This window comes from Accipiter gentilis, chromosome 19, assembly GCF_929443795.1.
Source record: "Accipiter gentilis chromosome 19, bAccGen1.1, whole genome shotgun sequence".
NCBI lineage: Eukaryota > Metazoa > Chordata > Aves > Accipitriformes > Accipitridae > Astur > Astur gentilis.
The window spans coordinates 10,026,996-10,045,175 of NC_064898.1; the positions used below are offsets into that span (position 1 = coordinate 10,026,996).

The 18,180-nt window shown below is 39.5% G+C and overlaps 1 protein-coding gene across 1 annotated transcript in view; it reads right to left on the reverse strand.

The window, feature by feature from the left end:
• The window catches only part of DDX10 (DEAD-box helicase 10), a 202,088-nt gene that overhangs the window by 146,180 nt on the left and 37,728 nt on the right, over positions 1-18,180 (reverse strand). Inside the window, exons 12-13 of the mRNA XM_049823686.1 lie at positions 13,228-13,316; positions 4,548-5,013 (exon numbers count right to left, since the gene is read on the reverse strand). Of these exons, the coding sequence (XP_049679643.1) occupies positions 4,548-5,013; positions 13,228-13,316 (555 nt within the window). The remainder of the gene's footprint in view (positions 1-4,547; positions 5,014-13,227; positions 13,317-18,180) is intronic.

The following is an 18,180-nucleotide window of genomic DNA, read 5'->3' on the forward strand; positions in this document are numbered from 1 at the left end:
AAGCTCATAACAAAATTGTAATATCTGCCAAGGTGTTTCACCTTATCCAAGGTTTCTTCTTTTATACAGCAGTGTAGAGAACAGAGTCTTCTTTTATCTGTTATCACAAAACAATGAAGACAGAGTATGCACGTGGCCAAGGGCCACGCTAAGAAAGGGAAAGAGTGGGACCTAGCTGCAAGTCGTGCTATTAGAAGAGCTAACATTGGATGTGTCTCACGTCACACTGTGACCTACCTTTCACAGTTTGGTTGGGTATCATGGACATTCAACAAAAACAAAGTGTTCTAAGAAAGTCACACAAATCCCCTTCTACTCCATCATCAGTTTAAATAATCCCTGCTCCTTTTGCCTAGTTCCTTTCTCTTGTTATGAAGATGGATGAGCTCACGCCACCTGCAATCAAAGGTCAGGGCACTGCATCACCACACAGGATACTTAGAGCCAGACTAACACCTCCTTTTACTTCTTCTTCCACTGGAGAGGCGAGGGAAGACACAAGGATGAGGAAGCCATGGTGTCTCTAACAGCAGCTGTTCAAAAATTGAAACTGAATGTAATGTTTCCCTTTACAAAAACATCCTGAAGTTCAACAATCACAGCAGGACTGTTTTGCTGTCAACAAGAAGCATAAGGTAAGAATAGTGAAATTGCAAAATCAATCACAATCACACACATTTAAAGCATAAATGCAAACTGAATTCAACCTCTATGGGCATATCCATAATCTCCCGATTAGATGATCACACACTAATGTTTCCACAGGACTCTGATCTTATTTAGAACACAAACCAGATTTAAAAAAAAAAAAACTTCTAACTGATCTAGGCAAGTATACACTCTATATTCATACTCCTAGGTTCTCTGCAGCATTTGGGACTATTAATTAATGCACTGCCTCATCCTAGAAATGTAGCAATGATCCAGTACACTGGAGTCAAACTGGTTCCTAAGTCCTCCCTAGAAGGACACTCCAACCCACAGCAACAGGAAAACTGCGTTCACGCTGCTCAGTGCTTCTCACACCCCAGAGGAACCACTTCTTTCTCATTTTTAGATATGAACTGATCTACCTTAATGCAGTAATAAACACCTCAAAACTTTTATCCAGAAAATAAACAAAAGGAAAAAAATATAAAAAGTGTTGCACATTACCAATTTGGTTTTAACATCCACAAAATGTAGTGCTGAGGTATACACGTGAAATAAAAGATGCACAACGCCTGAATCTTTCTATGTAATTTCTATTATGTGCATTTGTATACCAAAACATTAAAAGACAATATACGGTTAGGGATAGAAACCTTTATACTCTTATTCCTACTAAAAAGAGAATCCTTACATTTAAAGCATTCCACAATTTATCAACAGTTTTCACATTGACATAAGGTACTAAACACCACACTACCGTATGCATTGATCAATACTAGTTCACACAGTTAAGCATAGTATGCTTTGCATTTCTACTTTGTAAAAGTTAGATAAAGCACTACCATAGGCATTTCTTTAGGAGATTATTTGAATTATATTTAAGTTCTTAATGATACAGATCTTGAAACTTCTGGTTTTTTGTTCACAGCTGCTTATAAGAATAACTAAATATTTCATTATTATGCCTCCATGTACAAGAGGTTTCAGGTGATACAAGGTCTTCCACACTTGCACACCAAGTACAAACCAATATCCCTTACTGTAGTTCATCAACACTGAATCACAGAAAATAACATCTGACTTGCCTGAGCCTAAACTAACCTATAAATGTTTAATGCTGGAAAACTGTTAAGAGGTTGCTGTATTAGTTTTGTGTGGCAAGGTTTTGGTAGCGGGGGGGGGAGGAGGGAAGCAGTTACAGGGGTGGCTTCTGTAAGAAGCTACTGGAAGCTTCCCCTGTGTTTGAGAGCGAGCCCATACCAGCCGGCTCTAAGACGGACCCGCCGCCGGCCAAGGCCAAGCCAATCGGTGATAGTGGTAACGCCTCTGTGATAACATTTTTAAGAAGGAAAAAAGTTGGGACGAGTGAGAAACAGCCGCCAGAGAGAGGAGTGAGAACGAGAGGAGTGAGAACGTGTAAGAGAAACAACCCTGCGGACCCCCAGGCCAGTGAAGAAGGAGGGGAGGAGATGCTCCAGGCGCCGGAATAGAGATTCCCCTGCAGCCCGTGGGGAAGACCCTGGTGAGGCAGGCTGTCCCCCTGCACCCCGGGGAGGTCCATGGTGGAGCAGATCTCCACCTATAGCCCGTGGAGGACCCCACGCCGGAGCAGGTGGGTGCCCGAAGGAGGCTGTGACCCCATGGGAATCCCGTGCTGGAGCAGGCTCCTGGCAGGACCTGCGGATCTGTGGAGAGAGGAGCCCACGGAGCAGGTTTTCTGGCAGGACTTGTGACCACACAGGCGACCCACGCTGGAGCAGTGTGCTCCTGAAGGACTGCACACCATAGAAAGGACCCACGCTGGAGCAGTTCATGAAGAACTGCAGCCTGTGGGAATGGCCCACATTGGAGGAGTTCATGGAGGACTGTCTCCCGTGGGTGGGACCCCACGCTGGAGCAGGGGAAGAGTGTGATGAGTCCTCCCCCTGAGGAGGATTAGCAGAAGAAAATAACGTGTGATGACCGTAAACCGCATCCCTCTCCCCCTGTGCCGCTGGGGGGGCTTGGTGAAGAAATCCGGGAGTGAAGTTGTGCCTGGGAAGAAGTGAGGGGTGGAGGGAAGGTGTTCTGAGATTTGGTTTTATTTTCTCATTACCTTACTCTTGTTGATTTGTAATAAATTGAGCTAATTTTCCCCAAGCTGAGTCTGTTTTGCCCGTGACGGTAATTAGTGAATGATCTCTCCTGTCCTTATCTCAACCCACAAGATTTTTGTTATATTTTTCTCTCCCCTGTCCAGCTGAGGATGGGGGAGTGATAGAGCGGCTTTGGTGGGCACCTGGCATCCAGCCAGGGTCAACCCATCACAGTTACCCAGTGATGTTCCAAATTACTTCGTAAATCACTGGTACTCTTCATAAAATTTCTTTTGTTCATTCTTTTACATAGAAGTTTCTCCTTTTATCACTTCCTGAACAAAATTTCTCCGTTCACTTTCCAACATACAAAAGCAACATGAAATTGTCTGTGTATTTCAGCATAGAAAATTGTAGGAGCAATATGAAAGCTGTACGAACAACATTCTTTAAGGCAGAAAACTTTCACTCCACTTTGTTTTTAAAACAGCAATTTCTTTTCTATATGAAACTGAAATTTATTAATAAATATAAGCTACTGCCAGGCAGCGGCTGTGCTGGGTCATGACAGCTCAGGCTTAGAATAACAGGAACAGAAAGGTAATTCCAGGACCATCCTCTTCCCATAGTTCTCAGACAAGATGGCAACCTGCAGCAGCCACCTCATAGTGGAGGAGAGAGTGCAGGCAGTGGTTAGGTTACTGTGCAACTGCTCATCTTCAACAAAGTTAGCTGATAAAACTAGTTTACACACTTCACTAAACACTAAAGCAAAGATGCTGCTCATAAATGCAGCTAGTGGGCTGACTAGCATAAGTTCATGACAAGTGCCCTGTGCTAACAAGTGTCCTGTGCTGTTAAATAACAGCACAGAAAAAGAAAGATTTAAAATACCAGTTGGAAAAATAAATACTTTGCTTAACATGAGGGTCCCCTTGCATGCATATAAGTTCACAAAAACATCTTGCTGAACCAGATGGCTATTTCACTTGTATGTCTTTACTACAGAGATATAGTTGCTAGATCGCAAAGGATACACAAAAAAATCATAATATGCATGTACCAAATCTGCTTTATAGAAATAATAAATAAATTAAAAAAAACCCACACCCCCTTACTATAACACTGTATTTAAAGACTAAACGAAAGCAACATTTCTCAGAACACCAAGCACAGAGAAATCCTGGATTATAAAGCTACTCACCAAGGAAATGAAATATCTACATGAATAGTTTTAATAAGCCTTTATAACCATGCTTTACAAGAACTGCGTGCACTCTCTCCCTCTCTCTCTGATACTGCCTCAATTCCTAATAGCAAAGCTCCTGTTGAAAGTAAAAATCATGTTTTGAAGGTTACATTATTGTAAAGATCATTTGTTACGATTTGTATCAGGAAGTGGCTCATCATGTATGGATTGCATTTTGGTTCCCAGTGCCATAAACAGCAGTACAGCATCAAAATTATGACTGAAAGTGGCAGCTATTTAGAGACATACAAGCAAATTAGTAAGTGATAAGAATTAAAACTGTCAAAATTTCCCAGGTATTCAAATTATGTTATTCATAAATTACAGCAACTACAAGGGTATTCATTATGCAAATAAAATTACTTTATGCTAATAACATAAAATGATAAAAGCATAAGTCACATCACTTATCTTTTGGGAGCAATCCTGACCTCTGATACATAGGGACAACACATCTGACTTCAAGCGAGTATTCTGCTGAGAGCAGACTATTCCCTTTTCTCCTCCTTACTTGGAGTATGTCCAATATAAAATCATTAAGATTCATAAGTCTTACTGTAAAGTGCACTTACCGGTGCTGGATTATCTTTAGCTTCCACACCAAAAACATTCCGTCGTTTCACTGTCAGCAAGTCAAGATCTTTAGTATCATCATCGTCGTCGTCATCGTCTTCAAAGAACTGCATGGAGTCTGGGTTTGGTACCCTGCCTGGTACAGTAAGTTCTTTTTCCTCCTCCTCCTCAGATACCTCTTTCAATTCATCCTCAGATGCACTACTCTCCTCAGCACCTCCACTGGAAGCAGAACATTCCTCAGTTTCCTTCCTTCTCTCCTCTTCCTTTGTTTTGTTATCAGATGCCTTTCCACTGAAATTAGTTTCACATTTCTCCACTCCTTCCTTATTTATCAAGAGGGTATTTTTATTTTGTTCTGTCTGCTTCAAGTGATCTGTCCCATCACCTGCCTCATTCACACACAGCTGCTTCCGGACTTTTTGAAGAAACCTCACACGGGGTGCCATGGCAAGACCAAGTGATCTAAAGCATGGAATTAAACAAATAAAATTAATCAGAAAGGCAGATACACAAAATTTGACTAAATTAGAAGCCCTTATCAATGTCTCAAGTGATTCAATTTTAATTATGGTAATTCATATTGATACATTTTGACCAACATATATTTACAAAACAGTATTTAGCCTACAACAGGACAGTCTAGCTTGAAAAACACAAGTGAACTTTGGAAGGGGAAGGAAGGTGAAATAACTGAGAACTCTCAAGAACAAATCCTCCCAGGAAAGAAAGCAAACAAAGAACCTGACAAGCTGTAGACAAAAGCAAATTATCTATGATTCACAGTAAAAGATGGTGGAAGAAACACCAATGTTATTTGGTATTGAAAATACATGGATATCATGTCAAGGACAGATAGCACTGATATCTGTCAGTGTCCTTCACTGCTACAAGTGCACCCAGAACATTATCCCCACCACCTCACAGTGATGGAGAGATTAGAAGAACACACACTGTATGGATAAATGACTAATCACAGAAAAAGCTAAGGGAGAGACATTTCTCCCTTAAAGGAAATCTCACCTGCCTGCATCCCTCTACAGCAAGGCTTTACCTTCATGGCATATATAACCAGCAGTGCCAAAAATACTATTATTTTACCCAGTTATTCCTGATAATTCAAAGTTATACTAATACTCTTACACATGAAGGGACAAAAATTAGCCAAAAAGCAAAAACACAGTATAACAACAATGCTGGAGAGCATTGCATGGGAACAGATACTCAGTCTCCAACAGATCATTTGACTTCAGTAAACTTCGTAATTGCCCACTATTACTACACCTGACCCTATCAAATCAAAATTCAAAAAAGCAGTATTTAAGTCTTCCAGAGTTCATGAGCCTTCTCATTAGGTGAATAAAAAATGTGTGGGTCACTGGTATTGTGCAAGAAACACAGGGAGACCACAGTAACATTTATAAAACACATCGATACAGAACTGATAGTGTTTGTAATGCTCATGGCTTGTACGTACACTTAAAGGAGTATTTAACCAACTAAAATGGCTACATATACACACATAGGCACACACATATAAAAGACCAGTCTCTTTCGATTCAGATTATGCAGTTATACACCCCCTCTCCTCTCAATGCTGCTCATTTCAAGTAGACAGCATTATGTTTTCTCTTCACCACACAGCTCTGAATAAAGAGACTCAAGTTATGTCACAGGAGAAAAATCAACTCTGTACTCCCTGGTGGAAATGTCATTATAAACATTCCATGAAGCATCCAAATGGTACTGCAGAGCAGCAAGAGTGGACTGTAGGCCCTGGAGAGCCTTGAACTGTTAATGGTAGCCAAGGGGACAGAGTAGCAAACAGGAAAGGCACCCTGCTTAAATAACAAACAAACAAAAAACCAAACCCAAACGCAACCACACCTGTGGTTAAACAGGGCAGTTTTGGTACTGGCCACAGGTTAAAACACTGAGAAGTGGACACGCACCCAAAAAGCAGCCCACACTGTTAGGATGAGGAACAAGTTTTTCAATAAATAAAGTCTTAGATTTTAATATAAAGTTAATTTTGCTTAAGTATTTCTGATAACCCAGTACTGTTCTACAAGCGATTAACAGCAATAATAAAGCAAATAGAATTTTATGAAAAAAGATCAAAGGAAGATTTTATCCAGTGTATTTTGCACATTTACTGACAGTGCACTGCTGAGAGGATAACACAACACATTTGGGAACTGAAATTGGAGCAACCAGCAATCTTAAACTTGTTTCAGTATTTGACAGCTAACACTAATTACCTTTGCAATGAAACTATTTGTCAAAGTTTGGCCTATTGACTAACTGAAAAATAACGAAACAAAGCAGATATAATGCTTCACTACAGCAGCTGGAGGAGATTCAAACCTAGAATTGGGCCTTAACACCAGGCACAGTAAAACACATATAGATCGCTGCGACATCAACGAATGTGCAATCTCTGCAGCAAGGGGATCAAAGCAGCAAAAAAAATCCTTTGCAAAAGAAACACTTTTTTGCTTTTCCAGATTTCACATTATTCTACGTAAAGTACTGCTGTCAACTGTTGACAAAGTACTGCAAGTAGTACTGTATGATAGCAACGCAATCTGTGTTCACTTCTCTTTCTCTTGCAGACAGACACGATGTACTGCCAGAAGTTTCCCTGGCTCCAGGTCGGACCCGCCACTGGCCAAGGCCGAGCCCATCAGCGATGGTGGTAGTGCCTCTGAGATAACAGATTTAAGAAGGGGAAACCTGCAGGAGGTTGGAACGTGAGAGGAACAGCTCTGCACATATCGAGGTCAGTAAGGAAGGAGGGGGAGGAGGAGCGGGGGAGGATGGGATGCCCCTGCAGCCCATGGTGAGACAGCAGGCTGTCCCCCCCAGCCCATGGAGGTCCACGGGGGAGCAGATGCCCACCTGCAGCCCGGGGAGGAGCCCTTGCCGGGGCAGGGGGATGCCCCCAAAGATGGCCGGGACTCCATGGGAAAGCCTGCGCTGGAGCAGTCTGTGCCTGAAGGACTGCAGCCCGTGGGAAGGACCCTCATTGGAGAAGTTCGTGAAGTACTGTATCCCGTGGGAGGGACCCCACACTGGAGCAGAGGACAAGTGTGAGGAGTTCTCCTCCTGAGGAGGAAGGAGTGGCAGAGACGAGGTGTGATGAACTGACTACAACCCCCATTCCCCATGCAGCTGAGTCTGCGAAGCAGAGAGGGGTGGGGGAAAGGTGTTTTTAAGATTTGGGTTTATTTCACATTAGCCTGTTTTGATTTGATTGGTAACAAATTAATATTCCACACACCCCCCCCAAATTGAGTCTGTCTTTTGCCCATGACCATAAGTGGTGAGTGATCCCTCCCTGTCCTTGCCTCAACCCATGAGCTTTCCATTACATTTTCTCCTCCCCACCCCACCGCCGGGGATGAGTGAGCAAGTGGCCTCATGTGCTTTGTTGCCAGCTGGGCTTAAACCATGACAGCCCCTCAGACCACAATCCTACTCCGACTGAAGTTAGAGCCATTCTTTGATTTTAGCACTAGCATTTCATGCATTCTTCTGGAATAAGAAATGTGCAATGTTTCCTCATAAAGACAGAAAAAAAGCAGTTAAGTTATTTAGTGAGTTTTCACAAATTCTAACACAGAACACTAAAAACATGCTAACAGCACAATGTAGTCCTCAGACTATGGTAGCCTTTAAATGGCAAGACAAATTCAGCTGACATACCAAAAAGAAAAATCCTGTTTAATATCTTGATGTGAAATGCAATGACTTCTTCAGAGCAAGCTCTTATAGAAAGACATTTTAAATCAGCTTCTAAAAGTACTACTGAAACCAATGGATTTTTTTGCTATTATAAATGAAAGTACAGCTGGCAGTTCTATTCATCAACAGAAACTGAGCTGGCCAGACATCATCATTCCCTAACAATGATCAGGAAATGAACACAAGTAAATGAACAACACCTACAATGCTCAGGTACCTCCTTCAAATCAAAGCAAGCTGACAAAGATTTTCAGGACATAAGCTAAAGAGTAAAACTCAGAGAACATCGTATGGCTTTAAGAAGAATACCACTTTTGTTTGCTAATGAATATGGAAAAATCAAACATCAGTAAACATTTTTTAAAATTAATTCAAATGAATGGTGTATCAGACAAAATACTGCCTTTTCTGAGGTTTGTTAATTATGCTCATACAAAGAACTTGTTACATTAACATACTAACTTCACTATGCCTCTATTTGGACTGGGTGAAAAGCTGGGCATCTCTCAACTCTTTAAAAAGACAGAAGCTTAGACACTCAGAGCAAAATCTGTCCTTGCACAAAACAAATTAAGCAGGAAATTTAAGACCAGTACAATTTTTAAGTGTCACAAGAGTTCCTAATCTGCACCTAGAAGATTTCCAGTCCTTTTTGAAATATGAGCCAGTTGTAAAGAATCTGAGGTCACTTCTGCAGAACTGCTGCAGAAGAATTTTACACATTAGTGCTTCATTCTAATACTGTTAGTACATTTACTAAATATAAGACATATTCCATTAGTGAACTTCTTCAGAATGATTTGAACACATAAAAACACAGCACAGTGATTACTTTTACTGTAGAAAAAGTTCAGACAAAGATTTAAAATAGCTGGAAAAAGGTTAAATACTCCCAGAAGCTATTTCAAGAGAAGAAATGTGTATTACTTTCCTTGCAATATATGCTACATCTACATTTAACATTTAAAATGTTTTCAGAAGACAGGATGAGCAACCATTTGAAAACAGAAGAAATCAAATCAACTGAAGTGACGCTAATCTGAATTAACAGGCTTTCCAGACGGTCTGATTAATAACCAAAACGAACAGAGAAATTGCTTTTGCCGTGTTATTTATCTTACTAGCCAGCTTTAGCCCTCTACATTAAGAAACTCAAATGCATGGTACTCTACTAATAATAATGGGGGCCAAGCTAATCAAGAGTTTATGGGTCAGGATCAAAGGCCAATAAAGAAGATGTCATGGTTGCAATTCGAGCACTTCAAAGACTGAGATGTAGCCTTCTTTACAAAAGTAAAAGAAGCCTCCATATTGCAGTTGCAGGCCCAGGTGCTCTTGGTACCTGAGCCACCCTGACACCTGCTCAAAGGGCAACACAGCAGAGCACAAGCATCAAAGATTTCTCAAGTGCATTGAAGATTGTTTCTCCAAGTTAGCTGGATTAGCCAACTCTGAGAGGCACTCTACTGGAACTGTTACTCATGCATGGGCAAGTACATTTACTTCTAAGGTGAGTGAAGGTCAATAGCAGGCTTGGCTGCAAAATGAGAAAAGGTAGTTCAAGATCCTAGAAGAAATGAGGATGATGCCTAAGAGAATAATGATCCCGGACTTTGAGAGAGGAGACTGCAGCTTGTTCAGAAATCTGTATAGCAGTATCAGAAAGCTCAGAAGCTTACAGAAGTAGTTACAGAAAGCTCAGAAAGGGATGACTGGATCTCTAGGTGGTCGAGGGGGAGTTGCATGAGAAATGCCCAAACTCTTAAGATCATTGGAGGGAATATTGAGGTCTGCATGAGTAATACCATATGAGGCTGAGATTAACTAGGTAACAGCATGAGAAACACTAAGTCTGATTACAGGTGTATGAAGACTGGAAACAACCAGAAAAAAGTAATTAGTGGCAGGCTTTTTAGTTGGAAGGAGCCTGGGGTGTAGAAAAGGAAGTCCAAGGGCAGTGAGAAGGAGGGCCAAGAACCAGCAAAAGAATGACAAGATGTGCAAAGCCTGTGATGGGTGCTGCCTGGGGGACCTGCACTTGCTCATGGTAGTCAGAGCAAGGCAACAACGAAACCCTTTGCCCTAACCATGCAGTAAGGGTCATGCCTACATCCACAGCCAGGGGGACTGGGGTGAGACTGCAGTGGGTGCTTTCCCTGATCAGTGAGATGGCAGACAGATGTGGACAGATGGATCATGTATCCTGGCATCACCTGTATCCTGGCATCACCCAGTTCAGACCTGACAGCACCTGCAGCTACCTACTGCTTTGTAACACTGATCTGTAAGCCATACTTGCAAAATCAGCTGGGTACTACGTTGTGTGTATCAGACATTTCCCAAATAACTTGGCTTTAACCTGCTTTATTTATTCCCTATGTACCAATAACAGGGATAAAAAGAGAAAAATACGCTGCATTCCTCCTGGAAGACATAACAAAATTCACAAAGGAAATTGCCTTCCTTGGCAGCCCCTTAGAGCTGTGACTAATCTGTCCATTCAGGACACTTGCCTGTTAAGATCTGCCGCTGGAGACTGATACATACATGTTGGCATTTAACAAAATTAAGTGCCTGAGAAGTAAAGCATTTCGAACCCCTGCCACGTCATTACCTTGTCTCCTATCCAGGAGGCCAGACTAACTAATTATTCCTTTCCACCCTCTTGTTTATGTTTTCTTACATTTTCAAAGCTGTCCTTTGCAATAAAAACACAAATTTCTCTTTTATGCAAGCATCGAGGTTCTCCTTCGCCAAACTTAAAGGCTGCCTATGTTAACACAAGGCCTGTGCAAGTCTTCCTCCAGCAAATTATTCTTGATAGCAATTTGTAATGAGAGGATACTGGAAAGAATACTAATGTACCATAGCTTAAAGGTGATCAATCTCTAGAATACATATGTGTATATGTGTATCGACATGTACAATCACTTTTTGGTTTTTATATATATTGTTTTCTAGATATACAATAATTTTATATAACGTATAAATCATTTTATATAATATACAAAAAAAGACTACTGCTTTTCTACAGACTCAATCAACAGAGCTTAAGAGAATATCAGTCCACAGACATGCCAGGCAAAAGAGCAATGGAGAAAGTGGGCAACAGCCTGACAGACTGAAATGCAAACCTGACAGGGGCATTAAGCAGCCTGTTTTCTCTGCAGGATTTTTAGTGGAGTAACATCTATCCAGCTGGCAGTAAATCTCCACAGGAAGGCTGAAATACTTTTCAGAGAATACACACAGAAGGTAAAGGGAAGAAAGGATCCTCTGCCATGATTTTTTGCACAGAATGTAAACCAAGGTTGCTTCTGAATGCAGAATTCAAACATACCAGACTTTGAGGGCCTTTCAAATAAATTAAGCTGATTGATCCACTGTATCAGTGGCTGTGCACTGAATTGAAAGCCAAGGCACTGCAGGGTGTATTTAGGTAGACTAGCAGTCTGGAGAGTGGGGAAGAAGAGTGCCAACAAACTCTTCATTTACAGCAGAATCTCCAAGTTATCTCCCAGATTTATTATCTTCTGACTTTTTGATTATACTTCCATATATTTCACAGTCTTGACTAAACCTCTCCTACTCTTTCCAAACAACTGTCTGGTTTCTTCCATTTTAATACAAGAATGTAACTTCGCAAAGATGGGATTAGAATTGACTTTGATGAAGGACCAAATCCTGGCACAGAGGCCTGAGAACAGAACTGTAGACTACTCTGTCCACACCGATATCAGATACTAGATGGCACACCACACTGATATCCAGAAAGAGGCACTGGGATTCCAAAAATTCAGCATTACCACCATCTGTCAGTTGGGTTCTTAACACACTGGTTAAGCTTATGTGGTCATCCCTCTTAGTCCTAATCTTCTGCCACTCCCCCTTACATTCAGCATAGTAAAACCTAAAATAAGGTTTTAAAGAGGATGACAAATCACACAGGTGAAGGGGCAGGCAATGCATGTAGTGAAATTTTTCAAGTTTTTGCTAGTTCTCCTTTTTAAAAATTTCTCAGTCCATAAAGTAAGAAAGCATCTTTTATAATAGGCTTATGTACCTTAAAAAACATAATCATGTTAATTGCAGCACAGCACAGGAAGACCAGGTGTTCTACAGTCTAGTAATTTGTCACATCTTAGTTCATTATGCCACATGCTGACAAGTTTGAAGACTTAAGTCTTCTCCGTATGAAATTCCAGAGACATAAAATTAATTTACCATGCATCTTTGAGCACCTTCCCGCTCCCTTCTGTCTAACCTATGTCCCACGAGATTATTCGAAAACTTCACTTCTTAAAACAATCTCAGATGGTTGTCATCTGCAAAATCAACCTGTCAAAATTAATTTCCCTCCCATAAAAAATGTGGAATGGTTCACATATATGTACAAAAATAGACATAGTAAAATAGATGCTATTCAGTCCACTGCAGATTCTTCATCTTTACCAAGCACACTGAATCTTCTGAAAAGTAATTTATGTCCAAGGAGCAATGTCCCAATCACACTCAAAATGAGACTGTAATATATCATGTTTAGATACTCCAATTTCTTTTTAAATAATATACTTTACAGGTTGGCATTTAGCTATGAGGCTGAGGGTAAATCTGAAAAAAAAAAAACAACCAAACCCTACTGTTCTCTATCCTTTTATTTCACAAATTTTGTCTTCTATTGTATATAGCAAATGTACCTTCTGTTTTAAGAGTTTTTTCTCTCTCTGTAGAGATATGTTGGTTTTGCACATAATTTTTATTTAGAATGTCATTGAAAACATGCAAAAGCACAACATAAATATGAAACTGTAAATGCATTACAAGACTGTCCAATTCTATGTGTTAACATAGTCAAAACAGCTATTTAAAGCTATCACACACTCCAAAACTTCTCACTATACAATTTTCACTTTCCAAGTTGATCATACTTACAGGGCATATTCTGCTAGAGGCAATCTGAAAACATCAAATACCTCCTTATTCTTCATCAAGTAAACTGAACGCAAGTAGGATACAAAACACTGAAAGAAAAATAAAAGTATTTAACAAAAAAAGAAACCACTCAATTACTAACATATGAAACTAACATTATACTGTTGCTCTAAACACAAAATAGAATGTCACTATTAAGTGGTCTAACGTTGATTTCAGGCTTTAATTCTTTTACACAATACCCATCAGCCAAAATTTATACAGAAGTGATGCAACTTCAAATATTCAAATATTTCATTAAACGCACAGTAATTGGCTGAATTTCCCAACTGTATGTCATGTTATTTTCCCTAGAAAGAAAATATGGCAAATTAGTCAGAAGGAAACATCACTGATTCAATTGTTTTTCTTCTCCCAGCTTTTCCGAATGTTGTTATGCTATTCTGATATCTGAATTATGTGGAAGCAAGAACAGACTGTGTTGCTATCCATCTGAGGTGTCCTGACTTAATCTTAGCCACTAACAGGAAGTGAATCAACTCAACGTAGCTGAACTTCACTGTGGCCTAAGATAATTTGTATTACCTTGCATTTGCCATCAGCTCATCACATACATGCAGTCAATGAATGCAACTCAGCTGATCAACATAAATTCACTATACAACATCCACTAAGACCAGTCTAAGATTGAAGTTTCAATTAATCCCAGACTTTCACCAAGAAAACTGGAAGCACTGCATAACAGAATAACTTAATCTTGTGTTGCATTTTCCCTCCATCCTTCCCAAAAGGAAAGATTCTTATTCATCTCATGTTTCTTTTACATAGTCTATTTCTGCCTATCATCAGCCACATAAATATAGTAATATTTTAAGTACCAAAAAAGATCCTTGGATTTCTGTTGTTTGTAACCTAATTTCTAACACATTCCAAAACTCCTACCACGAGGCTTAAACCAGTAAACACTAGTAACAATAGCAAATTAAGCTCATAGGGTTATATTCAAGCATACTATAATCACACCCTTGTTCTGGTACAGGCAGCTGTCAGAGAAAACTATTGTATTAATAATTCATGTGGAATTTAAGAAAAAAAAAAAAAAAAACACAATGATTTCTTGTTAACCTGAGATAGAATAGGAAAAGACCCAATAGTTAGGAGTATCAATCTGTTAGGAGCATTGATCTCTTATGGGGATTCTTTAAATGCTTATAAGAGAAAAAACATTTCCAAAGGTGAAAAGAAAGATGAGACAGTAAATCAAGCAATGTCATAAAGTCATACTTTTCCCCTTGGCAAACTGAAATAAAAACTATTAATTGTAAGACATGTAAGAGCTAAGAGATATACTTTTTAAGCTGCCCAACACTTCATTATGGAAGTAAATTTTCATTTGCTTATTTTTCCAAATGCTAAGTTTTGGGGTAAAGTTTCCTGTCCAGATTACAACTTTCAATTAATTTTAGCAGTGGAAGGTGCTAGCACAATACATTCAACTGCTACCAAGAGAGGTGTGGTAGAAAACACTTGGTCACATTAAATTATTAATCATTTCACAAAGATAACTAGAACATTTAGGAAAAGGCTTCAAATTTGACAGAGCTCATTAATCTATTGCCGTCTAGCAAGCAGCGACAAAGAAAAAAAAATGACAGAGCATCTTTTTTTCTCTGTACTGACAGATGGAAAATAGCAGGTTAAACAAGAAGTATCTTTTCTGCGAATCTGAGACTTGCAGATCTGAAGATCTACATGAGTGACTACATGCCACAGAGCAGAAATCTCATTCTGCCTGTTGGATAAGCTATAAAGCCACCCACATACTTTACTAGTATATCTTTGGTAATCATGGTCTAGAAATTAATAAATGATAGATATGAGGCAGAAAGAACACACCTTTTGCACATGTATCAAGCCCTACAATAACTAAGAATGAACAACCAAACACATGCCAGATGATCTAACTCACATCTATCAGCTGTCAACATGGTTCAGCCCACTTAGACTCAACACAATTTTTCAAGTTTGTCATGGACTGTACGCAGGATGGTATTGCTCTATGTTCGAAGAAATGGGCATCTAATTAAGGTAAGAGGCTTCAAAGATCATTCAATACTAATATAATGATGATTAAAGTCTTCAGCTGACCTCATTCTCTATTATTTTAGGCATTGTGAACACTTCCAGCAAAAGATATTCCCTGCTCCAAGAGCTTACACCCAAACTAGAAAAGTTAGATACAGCATAGAAGAGTTGTTCTACTTTACAAGAAGAGAAATGAAGTACAGAAAGAACAAATGACTTCTTTGATTTTGATTCAATTTCAGTACCTTCACTTTGACCTTCTTCTAAATTATCATCATCTCTCTCAGATTTTTTTCAATTCTCCTAAGACTTGGTCACTTTGCACACACACACAGTGGACAGCTGAGGGAGAACAAGTTCAGTGAGTCTGAACTTTTTCCCTGCTCTTTTATCAATTGCTGTTGTCCACTGCTATTTTTGCTGTTTTGATATCACTTTCAAGGATGTTTCTTTTTAATAACAGAACATTACAAAAAATATTATATGAATTAACTTATACCATTATGGAAAAATGTTACGGTTGGGCATCAGAAACATATTACAGTTCTATTACAATAGTAGCTAAAGGACCCCAAAACCACCTGAGATTATTATACAAGTATTAGAAACACAAGGCAGTTAAGTACTATGCTCTACTAATTTGCTATATTTAAATTTTGATTTATTGATGTATTTCTTGGATAATTGTTTTAAATATTAAAACACACACAATTCAACTTATGTGCTGTTTTGACAGAATTCAAAGTCCAGTCAGGGCATGACTGGAATCTCAGACTGTAGCACCCTGCGTGTCCCTCTGGGTGCAATGAAGACTTTAATTGGACAGAGATCACTTCAGTATCCCAGTTCCCCCTACACAGTAACGTCCAAACTAGCAAGAAAAAAACATTCTTTTTTAAACTGTTTTCCAGAACTGGATGAAATGATATATTAAATATTAAAATTACAAGAAATGCCAAAAGGCAGCATCAGTCCATGGGAAGAACTACAAAGGCTCCAAAGGACCCCCAGTCTGATTCACTCTCTTTCCAAGCAACAGCAGAGGAACCATGTCCTATCAAATGAACCATGAAGTTTGCTGAAACAATTAGTAATCAAGAACTTTCTTTTTTTCCTTTTTTTTTTTTTTTTTTTTTAAAACAAAGTAAAAGTATCTTGAAGTAAATCAACAAGCTTAGAGGACACAATTACTTAGACGTCATGCCCTCAACATAGTAAATTATATCCTTCCTGAACTTCTGTGCATAGCTGTGCTGTTTCACTGCTATCTGATCCATTCAGGTAGGGAATTTATTTCTTACAAATGTCAAGAATTTGGCAGCTTGCAACAGACAGGCTAGACAGCACAATGCCCATGTCTTTGAGAAATCCAGCATTCCAGATAAGGATCCAAGGTCAGGATTTCATTTGCATTATTTTTATTGTTTTATTCACATTGATATGTAAGACTACTGGGGCATATTTGCATAGTATGTCTGAACACTCATAGTTAAATCTTATTAAGGAGGGACAGTTCCACGATAAACCACTTGTCCATAGTTCAAGATTTTCAAAAACTCATTTATGTACAGTTTGCTGCAAGACAATACTGCACTGCTACCCATAAATGAAAAATTGCAACAAAAATGGCTTGAAAGGGTAATTAAATGGCAATTAAAAAAAATTTAGAATTAATTTAAATTTTTATCTGTAACACTGACAGAGGGCCCATGTCTGATTTTATTCTTGTGCTACTCTAAACTTAATCATTATTTTCTTTTGCCTAATTCAGAATGATCTTCTCTGCCTTTTCAGAGATCTTAAGAAGCCAAAGCCAGAAACACAGAGGCTTGCTAGTATTTTCATTCCAAGTAACATGATGCTGGCTTCCTCCTACTCTCATCCTCCCCCAACCAGCTTCTTTGTCACTTCTAATACAAATTGTTGTAACTGCAACTTCCTGTGGCAGTTGGAGATGATCATAATATGTCACCAGTACACCTGGCCTGTGCAACATTAGGATGAAGCTTACGCTGACATGCTACAAGTAATACTTTGTACACTACAAAAATGTGGGATACCTAAACGCCAAAAATAGTAGTCCCTTGAACATTGCCTTTATTGCCTTTACCTAACCCCTTCAATCAAAAGGGCTACTGAACTGAAAAGGGTACCCATTTCCTATTCTTCATTATGCTACCAAGAATACATGATGAAAAGTAGATGTATTTGCACTAATTTAAAAGCTTTACGCTTTACAGAATCACAGAATAGTTGAAGCTGAAAGGTACCTCTGGAGATCATCTAGTCCAAAGCCCTGCTCAAAGCAAGGTCAGCTAGAGCAGGCTGCTCAGGAAGACACCCAGTTTTAATACCCAACAACCAACACTGCACAGCCTCCGTGTGCAACCTGTTCTAGTGTTCAACTACACTCACAACAGAAGTTTTTTTCTTGGGTTTAAATGGAATTTTTTATATATAAATTTTTGCCTACCACTGTACAGAGCTACACAATTGTGATGACAAGGTGGAGTGCTTATGGGTGAGGATGAGAGGGAAGGCCAAGAAGGCAGATATTGTGCTGGGACTCTGTTATAGACCGCCTGACCAGGTTGAAAAGATGGATGAATCATTCTACAAGCAGCTGGCAGTAGTGTCAGAATCACGTGCCCTTGTTCTCGTGGGGGACTTCAACTTTCCAGACATCTGCTGGAAATACAGCAGAGAGTAAACAACCTAGGAGGTTCCTGGAGTATGTGGAAAATAACTTCCTGACACAGGCGGTAGGTGAGCCAACCAGGGAAGGAGCCTTGCTAGATCTACTGTTTACAAACAGGGAAAGACTGGTGGGAAGTGTGATGGTCAGAGGCCGTCTTGGGCTTAGCGACC